This window comes from Plecotus auritus (genome assembly GCF_963455305.1).
Source record: "Plecotus auritus genome assembly, chromosome: 5".
Taxonomy (NCBI): domain Eukaryota; kingdom Metazoa; phylum Chordata; class Mammalia; order Chiroptera; family Vespertilionidae; genus Plecotus; species Plecotus auritus.
In genome coordinates this window covers 146,217,409-146,242,650 of record NC_137776.1, presented here as the reverse complement: position 1 = coordinate 146,242,650, position 25,242 = coordinate 146,217,409, and the positions used below count along the sequence as shown (strand labels likewise).

The following is a 25,242-nucleotide window of genomic DNA, read 5'->3' as shown; positions in this document are numbered from 1 at the left end:
TATGATCCCAGTCCTGGGACAGCTACCTCAGGAAGTATCTCTGGACCAGATTTCTTAATTTGGGGAAGATAAAGGATCTATCGACCAGAATCTTTAGAGTTGTGTGAAATGATCAGAGAAACCACATAATCTGTGGCAACAATTCCACCGTTGCTTTGGAGTCACCATTCACTTTGTATGGGTGTGAATGACCCTCCTGAGGGCACAGCCTGTGGAATGTGAGTGGCGCCCTCTGGAGTACTCGGCCATCACTGTTGTTAACTGGTTAACTTGGGTTTTTCTCTCTCTAGTTAGCATGACCAAGCAAGTGAGAGGAGAGGACCACTAATGCATCTGATGGTCCCATTTTTTTCTTGTGCCCAAACCCCACTTTCTACCAGCACCCTCTTACCACCACACCCAGAAGCTTAACCATCAAGGATTTTCTTTTCTTCTTATCCCTCCTTTTCACTCTGAGCAACTACATATCTCAAGATATGAGTGAATTAAAAAAATCACTTTCTCTCTCTCTCTCTCTCTCTCTCTCTCTCTCTCTCTCTCTCTCCCACACACACACACACACACACACAATGTTGAGGAGTCTTGTTCTCTATTTTTCTTTGGATGAAAATAAATATTAAATGTTATCCAAGGGCTCGTAGTTGCTACAGGCTTCTGAAACAGAAACAAACCACCACCACCAACAACAAAAAACTTGGGAGAGTAGTAGAGGGCAGACACTTTGATCTGTTTGTGAAGATAAATGAGACTTTTTTAATCAGTTCAAAATCACTGTTAAAATACTATTACCCTTTGGGTCTTCAAAGTGTAGGTTCACTTCTCTGTTGTTCAGTGAGTAATTGACAAGTATTTCTAATAATACTGTTTGTGTCTATGTTGGTACCTGCAAAGGCTTCGCATCTTACCTTAGGCATTATGTCATAAGGTAGAAGTCATCAGTCATATGGTAGAAGTGTTAGGTTACTAAGAGTTTCAAATATTTGGAATTTTCAGAATAGGCACCACAATATTAAGAAATTAATATGTAATATTCTGGGTGTTTGTAATTCTAGGCTTCTACTAAGGAAATTATTCAAAAAGAACACTCTCTTAAGGAAAATAAAACGGTAAGAAAATTTGAGTCTTTAATTAAAAGCTTTACATTATTCATCACTGAACATAGCCACAAGCCCAACATGAACAAAGATTTATTTCACAAGATGAGTGCAAATATTTTAAAGCTGATGTCATCCATTTTACAGCTGTTTATTATGGTGAAAGATTTTGGTGGTCTGATGCATTTTTATTATGTTTTGTTACGATTTCCCTAATATTTTTAAACCTTTCTTATTTGTCAGTCTTTAGATATGTATTTTAATTAACAATCCAATATAACACTTATTTAAAAATTAAAATAACAAAATATTCCTTTACTGTAACAGCTTCTTTTTTATGTGACAGATTTATTCAAAAACAGCAAGGCAGAAAATTTTGTGTAAATGTTTTGTATTAAAGGTCTTTTCAATAATCTATTTAGTTGATTATGCATCTTAAAATGACAAAATTTTCTGTATTGAGTGACTATGTTTGGAGACTCCTGGCAATTCTCTCAAACAGAGGAGAGCAGACAAAGGGGAAGTGACTGGGAATTGAAAACAGGTTATTCACTACTTAGACTCATAAAATCATATTATCCCAAGTTGGAAGGGTCTTGAAGGGTCTTCTTGCTTAGAAGACTTGAAGCCCTTCACTGGGAAAGCTTGTCCTTATCAGAGGGTGGTACTGATTTCATGTTCATATGTTTAGGCTTTTAAAATATCAGTGGAATATACAGAATTTCTATTTGTACTTATTTCTCTATCTATCTTCATCTATATATTCTGTGCCATAAGGCATGTATTTTAATAAAATTTATTGAATAACTAACTACTGTGTGCCAAATACTGTTTAGTTTGAAAGAGTTCCCTATTTTATAAAATATTTTGAAAGAGAGAGAGAGAGAGAGAGAGAGGTCACTTAAAAGGTGAGGGTTCTTCTGTCACAGAAAAACACACAGTGCAATAAATAATGGCATCATTAAAAACTGTCACCTTTGCAAAGTACAGTAATTGCTCTGCATATCCCTTGCACATTTCCCCGTGAACCTGCATAAGTGCGCCTTGCTGGAAACGCACCTTCTCCTGCTTCCAGCCACTTATCTGTTCATTACTGTCATGTCTGAGCGGGTTTTAGACATGCCAGGTGTGTGGTGTCACCTGCCTGACGTCCACTCCAAATACTGACATTCACACGTGTGAGTATTAAAGCAATAGATCTTCCTTATGACAACAAAAAGCTGACTGCAGAAAAGCAAACACTTCTGGGAAAAGTCTTCCGAGCGCATCTGGGCTCATTCCTGGGAGGAGAAAACCTGACTAATTAGCCCCGGCCCTTCCGATCTGAGAGAGAAGAAATAATTACAGCATCGGGAGCAACCTGTGCTTTGGAAGGTGACAGGTTCAGAGGACCTGATCAGAGACAAGGCTCACAATAGGAAGTTCCAGGAGCTTAGTATAGAGTGGCAGGAGATATATCTTTTTCTTTTCCATAAAGACCGATTAAAGAAAAATTAAAATATTTATGAATCATAAACTTTCCAATAAAAATACATATATTTAAATTAAAAAAGTAAATTACTACAACTTACAATAACTTGAAAGAACAGAAAAATAGCAAGAAAAAATTAAGTGTATTTAATTATTAAAATATTTATCTTCAAAGAAATTTGAGAAGTAGTAATGCAAGTCCAGCTTTCTAGTCTTGTTCTTTTCCCGTCTTGAATGACAGTATATTTTGAAGTGTGGTGGGTGGGGTATTGTCCACCCCTGGGCAGAAGTTCTTTGTCCCAGAGATGCTGCTATGAGAGGCTCAAGCGGGGAGTGTGTAAATGACCTGCATGGGTGGGCTTTCATCTTATAGGGTTCCTTTGGCTCATATCAATCCACAGTGCAGCTACTGGGTAAAGAGGGTAACTAAACTATTTAAAAAAATAAAATCCTACATAAGTGTTAATAGTAATACCTCTTCCTCTTTATTCCTAGATATACCTCATTCAAGAGGTTGTTGGTATTGATAGACACAATAAACTGGACCAGACCTTGAGAGTATTATGTAGACATCTAAGCAACCCACCAGCATGTGTCTGCACAAAGATGAACACCTTGTTTTTCAGAAGGTTCTATATTCTTAGTACAAGGCCTTGAAAATGTGTTAGGAAGGATAGACAAAGACAGGTAAATTGGAAAATTTCAAAGGCCATATCTTTTATTACTTTAGATCTTTTATTCCCAGTTCTTTATAGGAGTTACTATAAAAGTTTTACAGAAACATTTAGTGCATGTCATACAGGTACAGAGAGTCATCCTCAGTTTTCCCATGATTTACTGATAAGAAACAGTTTGTAAAGAAACCCCCATCTCTACCTACCTCTGTTCAGAATGCATTTCTTCTTTCCGTAGATGGGGAAAGTGAAAAACGGGGAAGCAGGTCTGAGTGCTTTAGTGAATCAAGATTAAAATCACAATTTGGGGCTATTTCTCCACCTTTCATCAATTGCTCTTGACTTACTGCGGCCAGGATAAACGTTTAGATACATGCACACAAGAACATAGGAGTAACAGGATGCCAACAGGAAGAGGGAAAAGAAGCAAAGCACAAAAGTAAAGCAAAGTGGATGCTCCCCGCCCTTTATTTTCCTCCAGTAATTGTTCTGATGTGAAGTCAACCTGACAGTCCTTGCAAGTATCGCTGAGTTAGCCCTAAATTCTAGTTCCACGGAGAACGCTTTCCCTGTTTGATTGCATCACAGAAGGTGTTGTTTGAATCCTGCATCAGGATGGAATGGGATGGCTTTGGGTGGTCTGAGACGGTTTGTTATTTCTTTGCTGTATGCTGATGGCATCGTGAGCACTGCTGTTCCCCTCTCCCCCTTTCCCATAAGACAGAGATAAGAAAGAATGTCCAAGGGGGTGTGGTGCGTGTGTGAGGGTTTGCGGGAGAGAATGTAGTAGGAAATAAAGGAGGAGAAAGACACACGAGGTGGTAGGCAGGTCATTTTCCTGTTTTGCTATTCTCTTTGCAATCTAGACTTTAGCTGCTTATGAACTCAGAATTTGGGTTCATTTACTACTTTGGCCCATTCTTTCAACAGATATTTAGTTAAATGTTTTTACCAGGCGCAATTCTAAGTGCTGATTTACTTCGGCAGGTAGAAACCAAAGACATGCTCTGAGTAGTTACCAAGGGGGTTCATTCAAGGGCCTGGGATTTTCATAAAACTCCATGAACAAGCCCTCCCCTCCCTTCTACCTTCCCTCCTCGCTCCCTCTTCCTTCCCCTTCCTTCTCTCTTTTCTGCCCCTCTTTTCCTTTCTTTTTTCCCCTCTCTTTCTTTCTTGTAAGCCTCTTTGTTTATTTATCTCTGAATTCAGAAATAAATACGTCTTGAGAAAATGTCTGAAAAGATTTTTATTAGCTTATATCAGAAAATATATCAGAAAACCACAGCAAACTTAAAAGGATGAGATAAGTAGGAGTTTGTGTGTTTTCTTCCCTTACTCTGAGGTCCACTACCTCACTTTGGAAACCATTGCTAGGTTTCAATGGGGTGAATCCTAAGGCGTCTTCTAGCTCTAAAATTAAGTGAATCTGAAAAATACAACACCAGTAATTCTCTCTGAAGTTGTACTTGATCCAGAGGAACTCAAGCAGTCCCTTTCAAGAACAAAATGCAGATGTATTCTGTGGTTGACAGAAGCCAGATGGCCTGTGGGAGCTAATCATGAGTCCTCTTTAAGGCCATGGTTCCCAAAACAGCCACATGATTCTCAGACTGCCCTGCAGACGAGGAATCTGAATACCAGGAGTGGTGGGGCTCAGCAGTGTGCATTACAATAACGCCCTATAGGTGATCCTAGTTCAGTCAGCAAAGCGTTAGTGTCACCCAGGTGGGAACCATAGCGTGCTTTTCTTCTGAGAGGCAGGATCCAGGAAGGAAGAAGCAGCTATGTGCCACTGTGGGAAAAATACTGGAGTACGTTTTTCCAGGTCATTAGATACTGATCTAACTCATTTGTTTGGAAATAGCAGCTTTGCTTCTATTTTATGGATATTCCATAATTTATTCAACGATCCTTGATTGTTGTACATTGAGGTTGTTTTTTTATTTTTATTCTCTCTATTAGAAATACCACTTCAATAAGCATTCTTTGGGATTTTATTACTTATCCATGTTTAACAATGGATTTATTTTATTTTTAAATTTAATTTATTTTTTAATTAAAAACATTTTTTTCAATTACAGTTGGCATGCAATATGATATTAGTTTCAGGTGTACAGCATAGTGGTTAGACATTTATATAACTTACAAAGGGATCCCCCGTAAGTCTAGTACCCACCTGACACCATACATAGTTATTACAATACTAGTGACCCGGTGCATGAAATTCGTGCACATTAAAAAGGGATTAATTAGAGGAAATAATTTAATATTGCTATTTGCCCTTTCTCTATAATAGAAATGTCAGAGATGAAAGAAAATTAGTAAAATGTATATGAAAACCTTCCTCCTGTCAGAGTCTGGGGCTCACCACAGGACCCAGAGCCAAGTCACCACCTACCCACATGCACCTCAAAATCGCATGAGACTCAGACCCGGCCACCCCCCTCCCCATTTGGGCTAGATCCAGACCTGGCCAGTCCCACCCTTGTCAAGCCCTGCCAGGCAGGGCGTGTAGCCTCAGGTCCCCTGGCCTGGCGTCAGGATGGGGGGTGTGGCCTGAGGTCCCCCAGCCCAGACCAGGGCTGGAGGCGTGCCTTTAGGTCCTCCATCAAGGCCCGCCAGGTGAGGGACATGGCCTGAGATCCCCTGTCAAGCCCTGCTGGGTGGAGGGCATGGCCTGAGGTCCCCTGTCAAGCCCTGCCAGGCGGGGGGGGGGGGGGGGCAGCCTCAGGTTCCCCCGGCCCAGCACCAGGAGGGAGGTGTAGCCTTAGGTCCCCCATCAAGCCCTGCTGGGCGGGGGGTGCGGCCTGAGTTCCCCTGAGCCAGCACTGGGGGTGCACCTTGAGGTCCCCTGTCAAGCCCTGCTGGGTGGGGGGTATGGCCTGAAGTCCCCCATCAAGCCCCGCCGGGTGGGGGTGCGGTCTGAGGTCCCCCGGCCTGGTGCCGGGGTGGGGGGCATGGCCTGAAGTCCCCTGTCAAGCCCCACCTGGTGGGGGGTGTGGCCTGAGGTCCCCTGGCCTGGCGCTGGGGCGGGGGGAGCAGTCTGAGGTCCCCTAGCCTAGCACCAGGATGGGAAGCGCACCTTGAGGTCCCCTGTCAAGCCCCGCTGGGCAGGGGAGGGCATAGCCTCAGGTCCCTGCTGATTGCTTGTTAAGGCTCCTTATGGGAACTTGGCCTCAACTGTGGGTGCAGCCACCTTTGTGATGGAGTGATGGTAATTAGCATATTCCCTCTTTATTAGATAGGATTATTGACTATATTTCCTATGCTATACTTTGTAAATGCCAATTTGTACTTCTTAATTCCTTCATCTTTCCACCCAGTCTGCAATGCCCCTCCCATCTGGCAACCATTAGTTTGTTCTCTGTATCTATGAGTTTAACAATGGATTTTAAATAATGATAAGAAATTTAGATATATCCATACTTATTGTGATTTTATTTCTATAGAATAAATTACTACAAGTGGAATTAAAAGGTTGGATCAGAAAGTGTGAACATCCTGCATCTTAATGGATACTGTCAAATTATTCCCACATTGGTTGTAGTATCCCTTACTGCTACCTACAGTTTAACCAGGAATGAATGTTAATACTCTTAATTTTTTGCCAATCTGATAGGCAAAAAAAATAACATTTTATTGTTGGTCTGATTTGCATTTCCATGACTACTAATGAGGTTGGGTTTCTTTTGATATATTCATTTCTTTTTCTGTTAATTGCCTGCTTACATCCTTTACCAATTATTCCATTTTTTTTTAATCAGTATCTAGGAATTTTTCATGTGTTAGGAATATTGCCTTTTTAATGGCAAGCTGGTGAAAATATTAGGCAAATATTATCTCCCACTCTATTGTTTCTCTTCAATCATTCTTTTTGGTGCTGTTGTCTTACTAAATTCCACTGCTTTTAAAGACATTCCATAAAGACACATTTAACACCGTACATTTAATTTTAAGGTGCATTATCATTTTTACATGAAGCTAATTACAAAACAGAGGAATAAGTGCATTCCAGTCAAGAGCTAGGAGACCAGGGCTGTTTTCCACGGCTCTCCTCCAGCAGAGTCTGATGAGTACTATCGCAACATTTTCAGAAAGTAGATTGAGGAGAAGATGGCACAGAATGCTCTATTGCTCTCCAGTACTTGAAACGATGTCATCTTAAATAATGCATGCTTATTGCATATCTAATGCAACTTATTGAACAAGTTGTTCCATAGATGCCCATGGCCAAAGAACAAAGTAATACCTACTGTTACGAGGGTTGAAAATGTTAATCACATTTTAATAGTTATTTATCAAGGAGATTAGGACAAAAAACCTAAAAGATATGAAGAGAAAAATTTATAAAAAAATAATATATTCATATGAAGAAAATGGCCTAAAGCAGTCATAGTCATAACAAATCTAAATTAACATTAAAATATTATTTTACTGATCAAAATGATAATGCTTAAACACAGTTGAGGTCTGAAAATCAAGTATTTCTGTGGGTAAAAAAATGTAACTTGCTACAACCCTTCTGGTGAGCATCAAAATATGTACATTCTTTGACCCAGAAATGTAAAATCCAGGAGTTGACACTGAAGAAATAACGAGGGCTGGGCACAAAAATTATCTTTCAAATATTTACTGTGGTCTTATTTAATTAAAAAAATAGAATAAATTAAATCTGAAATAATAAGATATTGACTAAATAAATTTTAATGACCCATATTAAAGAATAATATACATATTAAATGTCATAATTATTAATTTATTTTTTTCAATATTTATTGAGCACTTACTCTGTGCAAAGCTGGTTTACAAAGCAAACATATATCACCCCTGGCTATCACAACATTTATATTTTAGAATTTTGGAAGAACACTTAGAATGTTGTTAAAAAAGTGGTTACAAAATATTATGTATAATAATAACAGTATTACAAAAGAGAACACATGCCGAAACCGGTTTGGCTCAGTGGATAGAGCGTCGGCCTACGGACTGAAAGGTCCCGGGTTCGATTCCGGTCAAGGGCATGTACCTTGGTTGCGGGCACATACCCAGTGGGAGGTGTGCAGGAGGCAGCTGATCGATGTTTCTCTCTCATCGATGTTTCTAGCTCTCTATCCCTCTCCCTTCCTCTCTGTGAAATATCAATAAAATATATTTAAAAAAATAACAAAAGAGAACACATAAAAGTATAGAAAAAGTTGGAAGGAATATATTAAATATTCATAATGATTAGCTTTGGATCTTGAGGGGTTTTTTTTTCCTTTATGAGTTTCTACATTTTCCAAATGTTTTATGATGAACATACATCATTTTATAAAATAATTAATGTATAAACCTTAGATGTAGATTTCTATGTCTATGTATCAGGGATGTCCTTTCTCATTTGGTTTTTAAAACTCTTTTATTGCCTTTGACATTAATCATTTAGTAAAAGAAACTCTTCAAAGCTTTCCATAAAGTTCAGGTATCTCCTCTTGGTTTTAAATTTTGGAATGACTCCAACCTGGAGTTCTGTGTTTAAAAAAACACAATATATATGTGTGTGTGTGTGTGTGTGTGTGTGTGTGTGTGTGTATGTGTATATATATATGTGTGTGTGTGTGTGTGTGTATATATATATATATATATATATATATATATATATATATATGCATGGCAACTTATTGAACAAGTTGCATTAGGTATCTGTACATCCCCTACTGGGGATCAAACCCAAATCCAGGCATGTGCCCTGACCAGAATCTGGCTGTGACCTCCTGGTTCATAAGTTGACACTCAACCACTGAGCCACCTGGCTGGGCTGGAGATCTATCTTAGCTTGAGCTGCCATAACAAAATAGCATAGACTGAGTGGTTTAAAAAACAGAAATTTATTTCTCATAGTTCAGGAGTCTGGAAGTCCAAGAGTAGGGTGCCAGCATAGTGGGGGTTCTGGTGAGAGCTCTCTTCTTGGCTTATGGACAGCCTTCTTCTCCATGTGATGTGATCTCACTTGGCAGAGAGAGGGAAAGAGAGAAAGAGTGCAAGCTGTCTGGCATGTCTTCTTATAAGAGCACTAACCGTGTCTTGAAGGCCCCACCCTCATGCCTTCATCTAAATCTATTTGCCACGGACTCCATTTCCAAATACCATCACATTGAGGGGTAGGGCTTTGACATGAATTTTGGTGGTGCACATTTCAGTCCATAGCAGGCACAGTAAAGAGGCACAGATAGTGGAAGATAAGAAGAGGCAGCAGAAAGCCTTGTGGACCTGAGTGTGCATCCATATAAAGCCAGACGAATAAGACTATAGCTCAAGTTTGAAAAGAGAAAGTTTGAGAGATTATAAAGACTTATAAAACCATGAAGGACAAACTTCTGGGATAGTACTTAAATGGGAGCCGAAACCGGTTTGGCTCAGTGGATAGAGCGTCAGCCTGCGGACTGAAAGATCCCAGGTTCGATTCCGGTCAAGGGCATGTACCTTGGTTGCGGGCACGTCCCCAGTAGGGGGTGTGCAGGAGGCAGCTGATCGATGTTTCTCTCTCATCGATGTTTCTAACTCTCTACCCCTCTCCCTTCCTCTCTGTAAAAAATCAATAAAATATATATTTTTTAAAAAAATGGGAGATTGAAGAGCCCTAATTTCCCCCAACAGTGGAATGGCTGAAATATGAGCATCTCTTAGGAATCTATGAAGAATAGTTCCTGTAGGGCCTTTCTGGAAAGCTACAGATTTGGGAGGACCATCCTTTATATTTGAAGCTGTGGAGGGAAAATAATGGTGCTGCTTCCCAAAAGTTGTCCTTTGAGGGTACTGTTAGAAAGAGACCCTTAAAAACAAATTAAAAAAAAAAAATTAAGTGCTGTAAGTAAAAGAACAATTTTGGCCCAAATCATTATAATGATCCAGAAGGTATAGAGCAACCATATATGAAGTCACTCCTTTTGAAAACACTCTCCTTTCAAGATGGGCAGCAAATGGGTTGTAGAAGAACAGATTCAGCTGAAAAGGCAAAAGAGTGGTTGAGTCAATGTCCAATGCTCCAGCTGAAAGAAGCCTGACCTCAAGGGAACCGGGGACCAAGACTGCTAACCAAGAAGGGCCTCGGGCAACACTTGGGTTTATCTTTTGGTTCCCTCATCACCTACCCATGATGGTTTCTTGCATTTGACAATATAGAAAACGATACAGGTACACATGATCTGAGCTCATACTGACTCACATCCCCCATTTTTCCCAAATGAGAAATCTTTAAAAAGGGCATTCTCCAGCATGGCAAAGAGAAGGCTGAGGGGGCGGGGGGGAGGTATTGTCGGGGTTGGTTGGGCGGGCAGTGAGGGAAGAGGTTAATAGGCAATATATACCTATCTGAATTGAGTAGGTTTAGTTTTACAATCAGTGAGATAGTTAAATTACCATAAAATCATTTGAGTCTTAGCATTGAAAACTTTTTGCCTTTTCCTAATTTGATGATTTATAGTCATCTATTATGTCACCAACTAAATTAAGACATTTATGAGAAAATTAAATATAAAATGTCTATGTCCTGAATTTGTAGATTCTGGTAAATGTTTCTGCTTTTACAGCTCTCAAAGTGGCCTCCAGATCACTTATGATTGTTTAATAATTAACCATTAGAATAGAACTGGATTAGGTGGCCAGTGGGCTAGAGTTTCCTATTTGTCAATATCATGGAGTCTTGGAAAACAAAAAGGAACAAGGTACCTATGCTGATTGCAGAAATTCTATATACACATACCCCACCCCCCCCGCCCTGCACACAACTCCCAGTTACCACCCTCCAATACACAGACATGTATCCATATAATAGTTACTATTAAGCCAGATAGAATGAAGTAGTTTTGGTCATGGAAAAAGATCCATAGTGATTTGTTCAGTGAAAATAAAAGGAACTTTCTAAAGAATAGGAATAGAAGAAGCCCAATTTTATGAAGTATGTGTGTTAATATGTGCATAAATATAAATGTGAAATCAACAATATGTTAACAAAGTAGTTGTCATTGTTTGTTAATGTTGTTGTGTCTGACTTATTCTATTGGCATGCATTTTTTTCTTACTGGAGAAATAAAGGATGAAATACAAAGGTTCCAATCGGTGGGGCAAACCCCTGCATCCTAGAGACCTTGTACCTAGTAATAAGCATTTCGTTTTTTTGTGTGTTTTTTTTTAACTTTCGGTTGATGCCATGTTATTCCCTCCAGCATTCTCTCTCTCTCTCTGGGTCCCAACCTTTCTCCAGGTAATGATAAGATTATAAGAATTTTAGGAGTTCCAATTCTAGAAATCATTTTAAACCCAAAGCCACTATCAAGAGGCGCCTCGTTTGTTTACCAAATGAACAAAGGATGTGACTTCATCCATCTCTGGCAGAGCTGGTCAAAGGGCTTTTGTCCTTGCCTTTGGAGGACCAGGTTGCTCTGGGCATCTCCACAGCTCCCTTAGTCCTTGCTGCTCACTGGACTGTGGTGCTTTAGGCATCCCCTCCCCCCTGGCTTTCCTGGTGGAGTCAGGACTTTCAGGGGCATGAGCAGCCTGTTAGTTTCCTCCGGCCAGACATCTGAGTCTTCTATCTTAGAATCAGGCCAGCCACAGGTGCATGGGGCCTCCTGGCGAGGAAGCGGGCTGTTTTCTGAACCACCCACAGCCAGCCTCCAGGAAGGGAGTCTCTTCATTGACTTGGAGTTACCAAGTCATCAAGGAAGCACTAACTCAACTGCCATCTCCTTTCTATGCCTGAGATGATTTGGAGATACCATCCAATAAATTCAAGAGACTTTCTTTTCTCTCGCTTCTTCATTTGCTGGTTAAGGGTAGGGACTAAGAAATGTGTCCTGATTTAATATGTGAGGAAAGAGATTGGCTAACTTCTGTGAGTTTTGTCTACAATGTTTTTAATACAAAATAATTTTCAATAAATTATTTTTGAAAAAATTTTCATAAGGTTTTAAGAAAAGGATTTAGGGAGGATAGGTATGGAGAGATCATGTATAGCTGTATTGCAAGGACTTGTTGACTAAAGGTTTATTGTGGCATTTTAGATGTGGAAAGTTATAGGTGGGAGGAACTTTATTTCTCGAGGGTGGAGTTATGAAAAAGCTGATGGAGGGGCCTGAGCTTTCAGCAGCCTTCTGGAAGCCCTCTTTCTAATCCATTCTGTCTTCTGTGGGTGTGTTTGAAAGTGCTTTTGCCTGAGAAGTGCACTTTCCTTTAATGGGCCATTGAATCCGAATGCTTAGGCATTGTGCTGGCTTTTAAAAAGAGATAAGAGTAAACTTCATTAAGAAGTCTCATTTTAGTGATGTATAGAATTACATTTTGAAAGCATATTAAAGTTATGACTGGGCATACTAGCATGTTCAATATATTTTCTTCTGTACATTGTTTATGAAAAGATTCTGTCCATCTACTTGGAAATGCAGATGACAAAGCAGTATAGTATCTATTGCAACCCATTACCAGGATTCCATTGTTTTGGTCTTGCACAGCGCTGTTTTTAGGCATTAGCAATGAGTCCTCCTTGGTTCTTGGTGTGCCTGGGTCTAGGGAATGAGTGTTTACTTTCCGGATCTAGTTACTCCTGGCTAAGAGTTGACAAGGTCACGTTTAGAAAATGTACACACTGGGCAGTAGTTATTTGTTGAACACGCTGGCATACTGTCACCTCGGGGCCTTTGCACTTGCTATTCCCTTTGCCTGAGGTATCCTTGGGTCCCAGTTTACTTCAGGTTTTTATTTCACTGTCACCTTCTCAAATGTTCCTCATCTCAGCGTACCCGTTCTCCTCCACTTATCATTATCTAATTATTTGGTTCATAATCTCCTTGCACTAAATACAAGAGTCATATGGGCTGGGATTTTTGTCTGTTTGGTTCACTACTATAGGCCTAGGGCTTATTACTGTGCCTGACACAAACTGCTTTTTATTAGGTGAATGTCAGTAATTCATTGAATTGATAAACTTGTCATATGTCACTTTTCCTTGGACACAATTTGTCTGTTTGTGAATAACCCAGATCCTAATATGAGCTGTATCAAGGGACATAGATATGAAGAGTGAACATCTGTGAGTCTGTGGAGGGCCCCCAAGACCTGCTGTGAGAGGTGCAGAGTGTCATCGTGGTTGGAAATCTCCTCTGAGTTCCGTTGACCAGTTTTACTGCTGCGTCTGCAGGTGGGGCCATTGCCGCAGAGCAGACCCAGCACTGCAAGAACCCCCTGTTCCCTTCCCCGGACACTTAAAATCAGTCCCCACACTTTTCTGCCTTGACCCCTGTGCTTGTTCTGTTCACACTGCCAATGTCGTTTGTGGTGGGAAGCTCAAAAGTGGGTCGGTATTCTCTGGTTCTTGACCACCCAGGTTGAAGAGCCAAATCTTGCCCATTCCTTGAACTTACCTATTGGGTGAGTCTTCACAGCTAATGTCATGGTCTATTCCTACAAGCAGGCAGGAGTCAGTCCGTTACTGTTATCTCCACCTTGCGCCACCCTCTAATTATGTCTTATCAGTGGTTTTTGGTAGGACCTCTGAGACTTTTTGAGGTCGAGCCTATCACTTTTAAGGCTTATTCGCAGGCACCAAAGGTACTTTCCAGTTGTGATATCCCTTCTGTCTGGTCCAACATTCCCAGCCCACGTGAAATTTCTGGTCATATTTTGGGATTGTGGTATAATCCCGGGAAGGGGTCCTTAGAATGATAGTAGGTTACCTTGGTGAGTAACTCATTAACCCAGGGGTACTCATTGGCATGGTCTCTCCATTGGAACTGTTAGAGGGGAAGCAGATAGATCCCTGAGAGCATGGGCACCAGGATGGTAATTTTGATGTAGGAAGGTGGTAAGGGGAAGAGAGAGTTGGAGCCTGGAAATTTGCTGCAGGTGGCAGACATGAGCGAATGGCAGGAGAAGATTCCATGACTGTGAGGGAACGTGAGGTGTGGGAAGAAGGGAAGTCAGAGGAGAAAGGAGAGAGCATGAAAAGACAGGCATGTGGCACCAAAAAGAACCCTCCTAGTTTTGCACTAGGATCTTCTATAGCCTGGCCTACAAGATGATATGAACTTTATTTCTCTTTAAATGAAGGATAGATAAATCATAATCTTAGAAGATTCCTGAGTTGTAAGAATTGGTCCAAGATGCTCTGGGTTTATAGTTCTATTTAGCTCATTTCTTCTTCTGAGTAGTAATTGGTTTGTACTTGGAAATGAATTGATACATAAGTCTTCTTATCTCCCCCCCTCCCCGCCATGTCTTCTTTTATGCAAGTAGAGTGTTGAACACCAAGCTGTGCCTACGAATTATCGAACCTAGATAAGTCAGCGTCGACATAATCTTGGTAGGATAAATGTCTGAAACCTTGCTGTATTCAGAATGCATATTTAATATCCTCTTCTTTCTTCCATCCCATGCTCATTCGTTTTGTAGACTCTGAAGTCATTATGGCATTATAGAGCGGTTGGTGCAGGGCAGAGACAGGGCTTACTGAAATGGGTCACGAGTTCTGGGAACAATCTTGGCCACATCACAGACTCCGTTGACCTATACAAAGTGTTGTTAATCTGCCTTACAAGATCTGGGAGGAGAAATGAGGTAATGTCTACTCAGACCTTCGAGCTTCTCGGAAGAACAGCATTCTACAGTAATATGATTTCCTAATGCATTTGTTTGTATTGTAATGGAGTATAATTCCATTTACCTAAATTTCTTTGGATATCTCTAGAATATCTGGCAGTCTTGCACAGAGAAAGCAGTCCGGCTTTGGGAGTGAGAACTGGGCCTAGAATAGAACCCTCAAAGGGTACTCAGCCAAATGAGCCAGCTGTAAATCTGTGAGATTAAGGGAAGGAAGTTGGGAGAGGAAAATATGGGAGCTAGAGTTGATGGAGGTGGGGGAGAGAGTTGGAATTATCTTTAGAGAGTTTATATCATACTTTTAAATCATGTTGTTTTACTAAAGATTAATACTTCAATGTATTTTAAAATGTGATTATTTTAATTGAGCAGTATTACATATTGCATGACTCATCTGTAATATTGATCCTGCTGTCATTCTCTATATTGGTAGACTCTTTAACTCAGCTTCCTTCAAGATTTACTTTATTATGTTCCTTGGGTTAACCTGATTATTTAATAACTTGTTCCAACTCTGATAACCAATAGTTCGATACCAATACTAACAGATTTATAGATTCATTTGTAAAATACTTGGTAAATTACTAAAGAACACTTTATCTTTGTTCTGTAGATATGGGAATAAGTAAGTCTTTTTTATTGCAATAGTGCTGAGCAGGGTAATTTTTTATATAACCTTTTTGAGCAGTATTACAATTGAGTTAGCTTTCTAGTCAGTCCTAAAACAGAAGTTAAAACAAAAGATGAAAGTGAGGGAAGTATACATATGTGTCATCTCTGACATACTATAAAGATGTCAAGTTAGGTTACAGTTATCATTATTGGACAGTTTTGTTGTGACATTTTCTAGAAGTGGTTGTTTCTTTGGCATTTCAAACCCAGTTATTCAAAAGGAGGTCAGCCCTCTATAAAGGAACATTAAGTAACTATGGAGTTAACCAGGAAAGACAAGCGTGTATCTTCTTTTCCAGAGAGGTGATAATATACATTTTTTAACAGCAACTGATTTGTATTTTTAGAGGAATGATATTAATCATATTCCTTTCTCGGGAGCAGGGCGGGGCGGGGGGAGTGCTACAACTTTTATTTGCTAAATTATAGAGTATAATGCAGAGAGAACATATCCTATCACCCAAATGTGACATGAAAAAAGTAAATTCCTACCAAAGTTTGTGTTGTATGCCAGGGATGTATGAAAAAAGGCACTTTGTCAAATTAAGAAGAACATTTTATATAAGAAAATGATGTGAAATACTATGGAATTGCTCTTTAGACCAAAACAATCTTTTACTAAAAAATTATGACTCAGAGTTATAGTTCATATGAGCTAGACTGTGAATAATCTTAATAAAACTATTTTTTTGTTGTTGGAGGAGGTAATCCAGAGGACATAACTACCGGTTGATCTGTGAGCCAGACCCAGGCAATCAAAGGCCTCTCATGTCCTCTCCTGCCCCACAATGTATGTTCTGCCCACCGTTCCCACAGTGGGAACCTTTTACAAGGATGCAGTCTTGAGATAGTCTCTTGTTGAGACTCTCCATGACTGAACCCAGGGAAAGCCTCTATATAAATGTCTAAGATTCTGGCAGGAGGGTGCAGAGATCTCTTGCCTTGTGGCCACTCAAGACAAGCTTTGTAAGTTCCCTCATTCATTAAAACTGCCACCTACAACCTGGAGTGGCCTACCTCTTTCTTTGGTCTCTCTTTGCCCTCTATGTATGAGGTCCAGTTTCAGATTTAATCTGGGAAAGCTCCCGAGATTGTGAACCAACAATTGTCTGTTCCTGACAATTTACTAAAATTTGAATGAGCATTTCTGAATGTTAACCATGTTGTGCAATGTTATGTCTTGTTGTAAAACCTTCATGATAAATTTATGATTTTCTACATAAAACATAAAACCATATGTTCATGTATGAGTGTAGCTAAGGCCATACTTAAAAAAAATGGGAAAATGTCCTGTTTATATTGATCTGTTGCATGTTAAATTGTGATGTTCTTTTTGAATTTGTTTCAGAATCGAAGCAAATGCTTGGAGAAGGTCCATGTGGTTATTGGACATAAATCATGTGACTTGGATTCTCTCATTTCTGCCTTTACATATGCTTACTTTTTAGACAAGGTGAGGGAAAAGAAAATTATGCTTTTTAATTTGAATTGTGATGTAAAATTTAAGAACACACATTTTCTGGGAATATAAGAAACCTATTTAAGTTTTCATGTTCTGGTTTATTGTTGCAGAGAATAATGCATTATAATCCATTATTCAATAAATATTTATTGATTACCTACTATGTTAGGCATTGTTATGGTTATTTCTTACCGATTCTCTTCATACAACATTATTTCAATAAGATCAACATTTTCAAATTGTAAATAAAAATGCTTTGTAATAGTTAATTAGTTGTATGAGAATTCAGAGAACTAACAAAAGTAAGGGTCAGAATGTCTTGTTTTCCTTTATCATCCTTTTTGGAGAGTCTTTCCCTTGGGAGTAGAAAAATATGTGCAGAATAACCTGCATGAACACTACATGAAGCACAGAGCTCACTGGCTGAAACTTTCAGTAACAGAGATATTACATGTCACATCTATATTGTTGTGGCCTTTTAGCCCTGACTGTGTACAACAAGGTCATTCTCAGTTAACAATAATCTCCCCTGAGTGAGAATCTTTGTACTCTGTAAAGTCTATAATATGCCTCTAACGGTGAAAAAGGCCTTTCAATAAGTTGTTTTAAATTTTCCATTCCATAAAATTCATTAGCCCATGGAAATGCATTCTCTCAAAGCTGAAAAGGTACATTATGAATATTTTGGTGCTATTTCCAATTTCACACAATTTTTAATTTTATGGAGTACATTAGCTTTTTATTCCTGTTTTATTTGGATCCTTGACTCTTAGATTATGCATAGCCAATCTAAGTGATTTAATTCACATGAAACCCAATCTTCCAGAATGAGCTGTGGTGGCAAGAATGGCTTTAGGGCAGCAGCTGACCAAAATGCTGGGTCAGGTACCCTGATCTCTACATACGGGCTTTATAGCAAATTTATCTTTAAAAAATTTTTTTTCTTAAAATTTGTTGAACCTTGCAAGGGTGATTAATTGGTATGAGGAGATAAGTGTGCCTGTGACAAGACATGCATATTAAACAGTTATTAACTGGATTTTTGGTTCCTAGAAAAAAAATGCCTGTCTCAAGAACATAGAATTGACTGAACCAGACTGACTTTTAGACTGATAGTGGCATGGATTCTTAAGGAAATCATATACTAGTTATACCACCAACAATAACTCTAATGTCTTGAATGAGATACTGACATCCAACAAAAGGAGTGGGAAAAGTAGTTGTGATAGATAAAACAAATAGATAAAAATAAAGAGATGTGTGGCCTCTTTTCTCCTTTGTCTAAGGTTTGCCACTGAGCATGGAGACAAATATGAATTACTGACGGGCACACACTGGGGATTTGTTACGTTTTTATGCCTTGCTCTGAGTTTACTGGACCAAGCCCCCTACCAGAGGTCTGCATCTCCATCTTAATTTTTCCTGAGAACCTGGCTATTCCCTCTCAGAGTAGTAGCACATAGGATAAGTAGAGAGATTTGCAGCTTCACATGTAAGAGTCTGTTAACTACTTTCCACTCCGGTGGGTAAGCTCCATTATAAAGATGGGGAAAACTAAGGTTCAGAAAAGAAATTGGCTTTCTCAAAGTCACACAGCAGAGGCTGGGCCTAGATCCTAGTTCTTCTGACTCTAACCTCAGAATAGGCTCAGGCTGTGTACTCCTAACTCAAGTTTCAGTGTTAGGAGTTAGATATGACTCTACCAGTTAGTCAGGAAAAATAACTTGCCATAGATAAATTACTAATGATTATGATACAGTTGTGACTCGGTATTAGCCTGACAGGTCGGAGAAAACTATTTTGTTGGAGTGTTCTTTTGCTTCACATTAGATAACAGTGGGTGATTCATTTTTTTCACTCAGCAAATACGTATTAAATGTCTGCTCTGTGCCAGACCACTGTTTGCACCAGAAAACATAACTGAACAAAACAGACAAAATGCTCTGTTGTCTTAGTGCTAAGAAAGATGGTAAGGATGTTAAACTTGTGTAGTAACTAAAGACTATGCTTGTGACAGAGCTGGTGATGATGTGAGAATAAAGGTCATTTACTTTATGCAAAAATTCAATGTCACCAAACCCCATGTTTTCTCATTGATATTTAGGGTTTATTGCAATATACTCAGAGTATTTTTTTTAAAAACCCTTTATTTTTTTAAATTCCTATAGAAAAATCTGTTTATATTGTGAATCTGAAATTTCCAGCTTCTCTAATTCCCTCTATTACCACAATTTTAACAATAGGTTTGTTAATATAAGATTTTAAAAATAATAAGAAACCAACAGAAATCACAACAATTAGTCTGTGGGCCAAAATCTGGCTCATAAGTGAGTTTTCATTGACCTATTTAATATTTTTATTTAAAAAAATTAATTGTGCTCTACCAGTTTGGCCCAGTGGATAGACCGTCAGCCTGTGGACTCAAGGGTCCCAGGTTCGATTCCAATCAAGGGCATGTACCTTGGTTGCGGGCACATACCTAGTAGGGAGTGTGCAGGAGGCAGCTGATCGATGTTTCTCTCTCATCGATGTTTCTAACTCTCCCTCTCTCTTCCTCTCTGTAAAAAATCAATAAAATGTATATTTAAAAAATAAATAAATAAAAAAATTAATTGTAACAATTAAATATCACAGATAACACCTCAAAGTGTAGATTTCCAACTTTTTTTGAGTAATCGAAGGACTTAACTATTCTGGGCCTGGATGTTTTGCAGGTAAACAATGGGCTGGAGCTGAGTGACAGGCATCCCATAGAGATGGGACATGCATGGCTATCTGTGTCACCACAGTCCTCACCTGCCCTATTTCAGTCATCCTAAGTTTCTGCTGATTCCATAAAGAGGTGTGAATTTATTTCCCCTGAAGAGCAGAATGTGTACATTTTTTAAAAAATTTATGGAGGGGTTGAAGTGTGACAAAATATTGCAAATAAGGCATGAGAAGTTTCATGTAGAATAAAAAACATTAGGGGCCTCTTACCCATGGATAAAGCTCTGCTAATGGGGTTCAGGTAAAGTTGGTTATGAAGGTCAAATGGCTTAATGAGGCCAAAGGACCTTTGTACCCTTTACGGGTGGAACTCAGCTTGAGAAAATGTAGATGTATTCCTTCCTCCTGCCGTTGTCAGAATATGAACTTCTTTCTCCGTAGGTCAGTTCCCCTGAGGTTCTCTGTTTGCCAGTGCTGAACATACCCAGGACTGAGTTCAGCTACTTCACCGAGACAAGGTTTATTTTGGAAGAGCTAAACATCTCTGAATCATCCCACATATTCCGAGATGAAATTAATCTGCATCAGCTGAATGATGAAGGAAAGTTATCTATAACACTCATTGGCAGCAACGTGCTGGCGAGGTGAGGCTCTGGAGGTCTGGTCTTTTCAGGAAGGCTCTTCTGGGCAAAGTATCACCTTGTTCACGCCTTTTGTGGTTCAGGGAAATGTAAAAGGCAGAGGACATTCAGAGGAAAGGAAATATTTTTTCTTCTTTTATGGCAAAATCTGGGCTATGCCAATTTTCTGTTTTTACTTTTTCATTTCAGATATATGACATCTTTGAGTGGAAAGTTCTTGTAAAATTGACCAAAATTATAATTTTAAACCACTTTAAACATTTGTTGTAGCAAGGCAACTCTCATGTGTATTGATGCTGAAGATGGGTAAGAAAAATAGAAACTAAACACTAAATAAAACTGAAAGGTTCTTAAGAAAGAAATCTCAGTAGTGAAATGGAAATTTATGTAGATGGGCTATGAAAGTCATTTGATCATTGTCTCATCACTCTTAGCATTATTAGACTCTAAGAGCAGGATAGATTTTTTTTTAAAGTTCTTGTAATTTGAACTCTCTATTTCATGGACAAAAACATTTTCATTTATTGTTGCAAATGACCTACCCAAGATACCACATGCAGTTAATAGAGGAGTTTGGATGAAAACTTGGGTTTTCTTCCTCCTTCAGTAAGTACTTAAGAATTGCTAACTAATACGAGAATCTAAAGGTACATAAAGAGTAATAAGACAATTACTTAAGGACCTTACAACCCAACACAAAGATGCCCTTTGATAAGCTTTCTAGTGCTACTGAATGAAGAATCACAGTTAAACATCTGAGTGGTTTTAGATGTTAGGTTTTTTGGGTTTTTTTTTTGCCAATTTGCTAATTATTGATGACATTAACCAGTGGATATTGACTTTAGTATACATAAAATAAAAGCGTTTACAATATCTAATTTTTTAACCTTTTTTAGAAAGCATATTTCGTTACTAATATATTGTAATGTTACGTATGCAGTTATAAACAGTTTTGACAATAATTTCCCATGGTGTTTGAAACACAAAATTCTTTTGACTAATATTTATCTATCAGTCATTGATAACTGGCTGAGAGTTATTGGTAGGTTATTTGACTGACTTCATTTATCAGTATTCAGAATGATCACATGCTTTACTAAATTTATGTTAACCTTTCAGACCAACAAATGCAAGTAGATATTAAAAAAAAAAACAGTTGAAAAAAACCAAAGGACTGAGCTATGAAAAATATGTATCAGTTGAAATCTTCAGAAGAGTTTTGTTACCAATTAAAATTGAAAAATTTTGCTTGTTTTGAGACTGAAGTTGTGAACTCTGGCTTTGAGATAGTTTATGAAATAGAATGCTTTCAAAAATAGAGTTCTTCATTTCCTTCACTGCTACGCATTTGGCTTTGGCACAAGAGAGAATAAAGTTAGTTTTATCCAGATTTTTCTTCAGAAGTAAATAAGCCCATAGTATTTTTTCTCTAGCACTATGACTGGATGTGCAAATGTTGGAATCAGATTATCAGAGTCTAAATACAAGCCAGTCTACTTACAGGCTTTCTGACCTTGGACAAATTTCTTAATCTCTTCATGCCTCTGTCTCCCCATTTGTAAAGTGGAAATTTTAATAAAATCCATTTCATAGGGTCATTTTATAGTATAAAATGTGATAATACTTCAAACGTATTTATAACAGTATCTGACCCATAGTGGAAGCTCAACAAATGTTAGCAATTATTATTATTATCCAGTAGCAAAGTGAGAGAGGAGTACAAAGGTGTGAAGGCACTCTAAGAATCTTGGGGAATGTAATTAGTTAACATGAAATGTGAAAACATATAGAATAAGGTTCTTCTGAGTCATATGCACTTACTTATATTTTTGGCTATTGAGAGGAAGTCATTTGTGTGGGAGAAGAGATTAAAGATTTCCCCAAAGTAAGAAAACATGGCATATTTCTTTCTCTTCCTCTCCTCCATTTGCTTTCCAGTGAGGACAAAGCTTTAGAATCGGCTGTTGTCAAAGTCATTAGTCCAGTTGAGCAGAGCGACGCTGGGCTTGGGTTCGGCGAGTCTTCCTCCTCCCTCGTGGTGAAAGAGATTCTCCAGGAAGCTCCCGAGCTCATCACCGAGCAGCTGGCTCATCTCCTCAGAGGTGAGATGACTCTTTCTATTAAATACTGGAAGGCTTAATGGAGTGTCTCTCGACTTGCTCATGCAGAAAGAGTGCGATCCATTCTTGGGTTAACAATCCCTTTAAAGACCACGGGAAGCTTCATCAGAGAGGCAGGGAGTAAAGAGTTTGTTAAAGAGTAGCATTATATAGAATATTAAAAATGTGCATTTAAAAATAGGCATGACAGATTTGTGCTGTTTCAAGGCAAGAATATTAAATGAAACTCCTGCACCTCTGTTGGGGAGCTGGAAGTGCTCCTCTGACCCTTTAACAGCTCCCAGAGGTGTTTCTTGCCCCACAATGTGAATATGGGCCAGACTTCCACTTTCTCACATTGAATATCTCCTAACGCTGATACCTGCTTGGTTTATATAATACTGTTTGGATGGCAAACTGCACCTTTCATTTTGGCAACATTGTGCAAGATGGACTTTTATAGTCAAATTGTCACCTCTTTCTCCCCGTCTTGTAATGTATTCCATCGTTTCTCAGCCTGCGTCAGGCATTCTGGTCTGCAGTCATCGAGTGCTCCCTAATCTCTATTTCATCTCCACGGAGCCCACTGCTTCCAAAAAGTGATTTCCAAGCTGGGAACTGTCAGCTGACTTTGGTGCCACAACAATTCCATGTTGCCTCACTTAGGACAGTTTGGGGTTTTGTATTATGAGTGTTGGTGTTTGTTTTTTTCTTTCTTGAACATGGCAGACATAGATTTTTTTCAGACGTATTTAACCCAAGAAAGTAAAAATGAGTAATGAACAGGCTGAAAGAATTTAAAAAGGAAGAAGACTGAGAGAATGTTGACTCAACTCTTTTTTTTACAAGTCTCAATTTTTATTATTCTATTCAACAGACAAAGAATAACATTTTAATAATATAATCAGAACAAACAACACATAGGAAAAAGAAAATAAAAATTGCACATTGTTGATTGCAAGTATAAACAAAACAATAAAAAGAGTAAAATTGCTAGTTCCATATATTAAATGCCTAAACACAGTTTGGAATAAACACCATATGTACCAATATTTAAGTTTTGTACCCAATATTTGTACAAATACATACCAATATTTAAATTATGTAAACACATTAAGTTTCTAATGTTATCATTGAACTTGTTTCTTGCTTGTTAAAGTGTCTAATATAGATTGAGTTAATGACAATGTCACTCATAAGGGATAATGTTTTGTTTTAATAAGATACACAGTGGAGAAACCAGCTCAGAGAGGCATATTAGTGGGAGTGGGACAAGATATTTGAAAGCAATATCAGCACATTCAGGACATTAATTTAAGTTTTATGTGGAATTAAGCAAGTGAAGTTATATTCTCAAGAGTCATCTTTGATCCTTCATAAGTTGACTTAGGTCTTTTAAAGCCTTTTCTTCACTTTCTCTGTCTCTACCACAATTTGGAAGGAAAAAAAGTTTAAGAGTCATAAAGTTCCTGTAAATGTTTTAGAACTAATGGCCCCAGTAAACCCATTTAAAATATTTTTCTGGCTAATGGCATCTGTAAAATGCTCTATGGGAAACTGTGCCCTCAACTAAACTAAGCAAGCACAGTCATTTATCTCCGTGACAGACCAGAAGGAAAATAAAGGTAATTGGAGATCTCAGCCAAGAGGGAAGTTGATTGATATTTTGTTTGCAAACTAAGAAGGTTTGGCTTATTGTTCAAAAAATACATGTATTATTTAGTAGGAAAGAATTGTAGTCAATGAGCAGTTCATCTTCATGGTTTTCTATAGATAGTAAAATTGACAGTCAAACTGTAACACATTGGTACAAAGATGATTTTGTTGTTGATGATGATGCTGATGATAATATTCAGATGTAGGGAATTAGAAGGAATACAGACCCTTTCGTTAGTGGCCATGGCTTTAGTTAGCCAAGCTACCAAGAATTAAAGCTGTGGTAAAGGACTTTGGCTTTTATCTTCAGAGGTTTTTCATAGGGTTGGGCTTGAAGTGGGGCTAGGAAGCAGCCAGACTAGTGAAATCACTTCATTGTCACTCGGAAATTGGAATGTGAGAAGTGAAGTGCCTCTGCCTGTGAAGACTGCCAATACTGATACTGTCATGAGAGTCAGAGCCACTGGAGCCTGGGCGGAGGAGACATAGGTGGCGTGTGTGAATGGAAAGCGGGCTCTGGAGACCTTTTGCCAAGATGGGCAGGAGTGCATGTGTGTGCTGTGTATGTGGAGGGGAGAGGAGACGTCACTGAATCGTCTTGCCCAGAGGGAACTAAGGGATGGTGTTCCAAGGAGTTTGACTCAACTGTTCATAAGGGCAATGGGCAATTTTTAAAAGGTACTGAATTTCAAGTAAATATAAGAAAGAAATCAAGTCAAATTTTGCATTATTCACTAAACTCAAACCTAGATTTCATATTTTTCTAGTCATGTGCTAACACCAAACCTAAAGGGAGGTGTTTTTTATGTGCCTATAAATAATTCTAGCAATCTTTATTTTCATAACATAAAAAGTTCTCTTTCTAAAGGGTTTCTCTATAAATAGCTACGATATTATTTTGTATTTTTGGGCGATCAAATGATCATCAATTTGACACACATTTCTAGAACATGTCTTGATGCATTCTTCTAGGTCTTGAAGGAATGCACAATTTCTATGCACACCCTTCCCATAAAGAACTTTGAAAAATGTCTATTTCCAGATGTTGTGAGACTAGATATGCACGGCTGACTTGGAAGAGTCTTTAAACAGCTTCATAGTTAGAACTCTGTAGAGAATATATTATTGTGAACT

The 25,242-nt window shown here is 38.6% G+C and overlaps 1 protein-coding gene across 15 annotated transcripts in view; it reads left to right on the top strand.

Annotated features, from left to right (window-relative positions):
* The window catches only part of PRUNE2 (prune homolog 2 with BCH domain), a 216,543-nt gene that overhangs the window by 28,331 nt on the left and 162,970 nt on the right, over window positions 1–25,242 (top strand). For all 15 annotated transcript variants that reach the window (XM_080667408.1, XM_080667412.1, XM_080667417.1 and 12 more), the window contains exons 2-4: window positions 16,890–16,994; window positions 20,154–20,356; window positions 22,292–22,455. In XM_080667408.1, coding sequence (XP_080523534.1) covers window positions 16,890–16,994; window positions 20,154–20,356; window positions 22,292–22,455 — 472 coding nt within the window. The remainder of the gene's footprint in view (window positions 1–16,889; window positions 16,995–20,153; window positions 20,357–22,291; window positions 22,456–25,242) is intronic.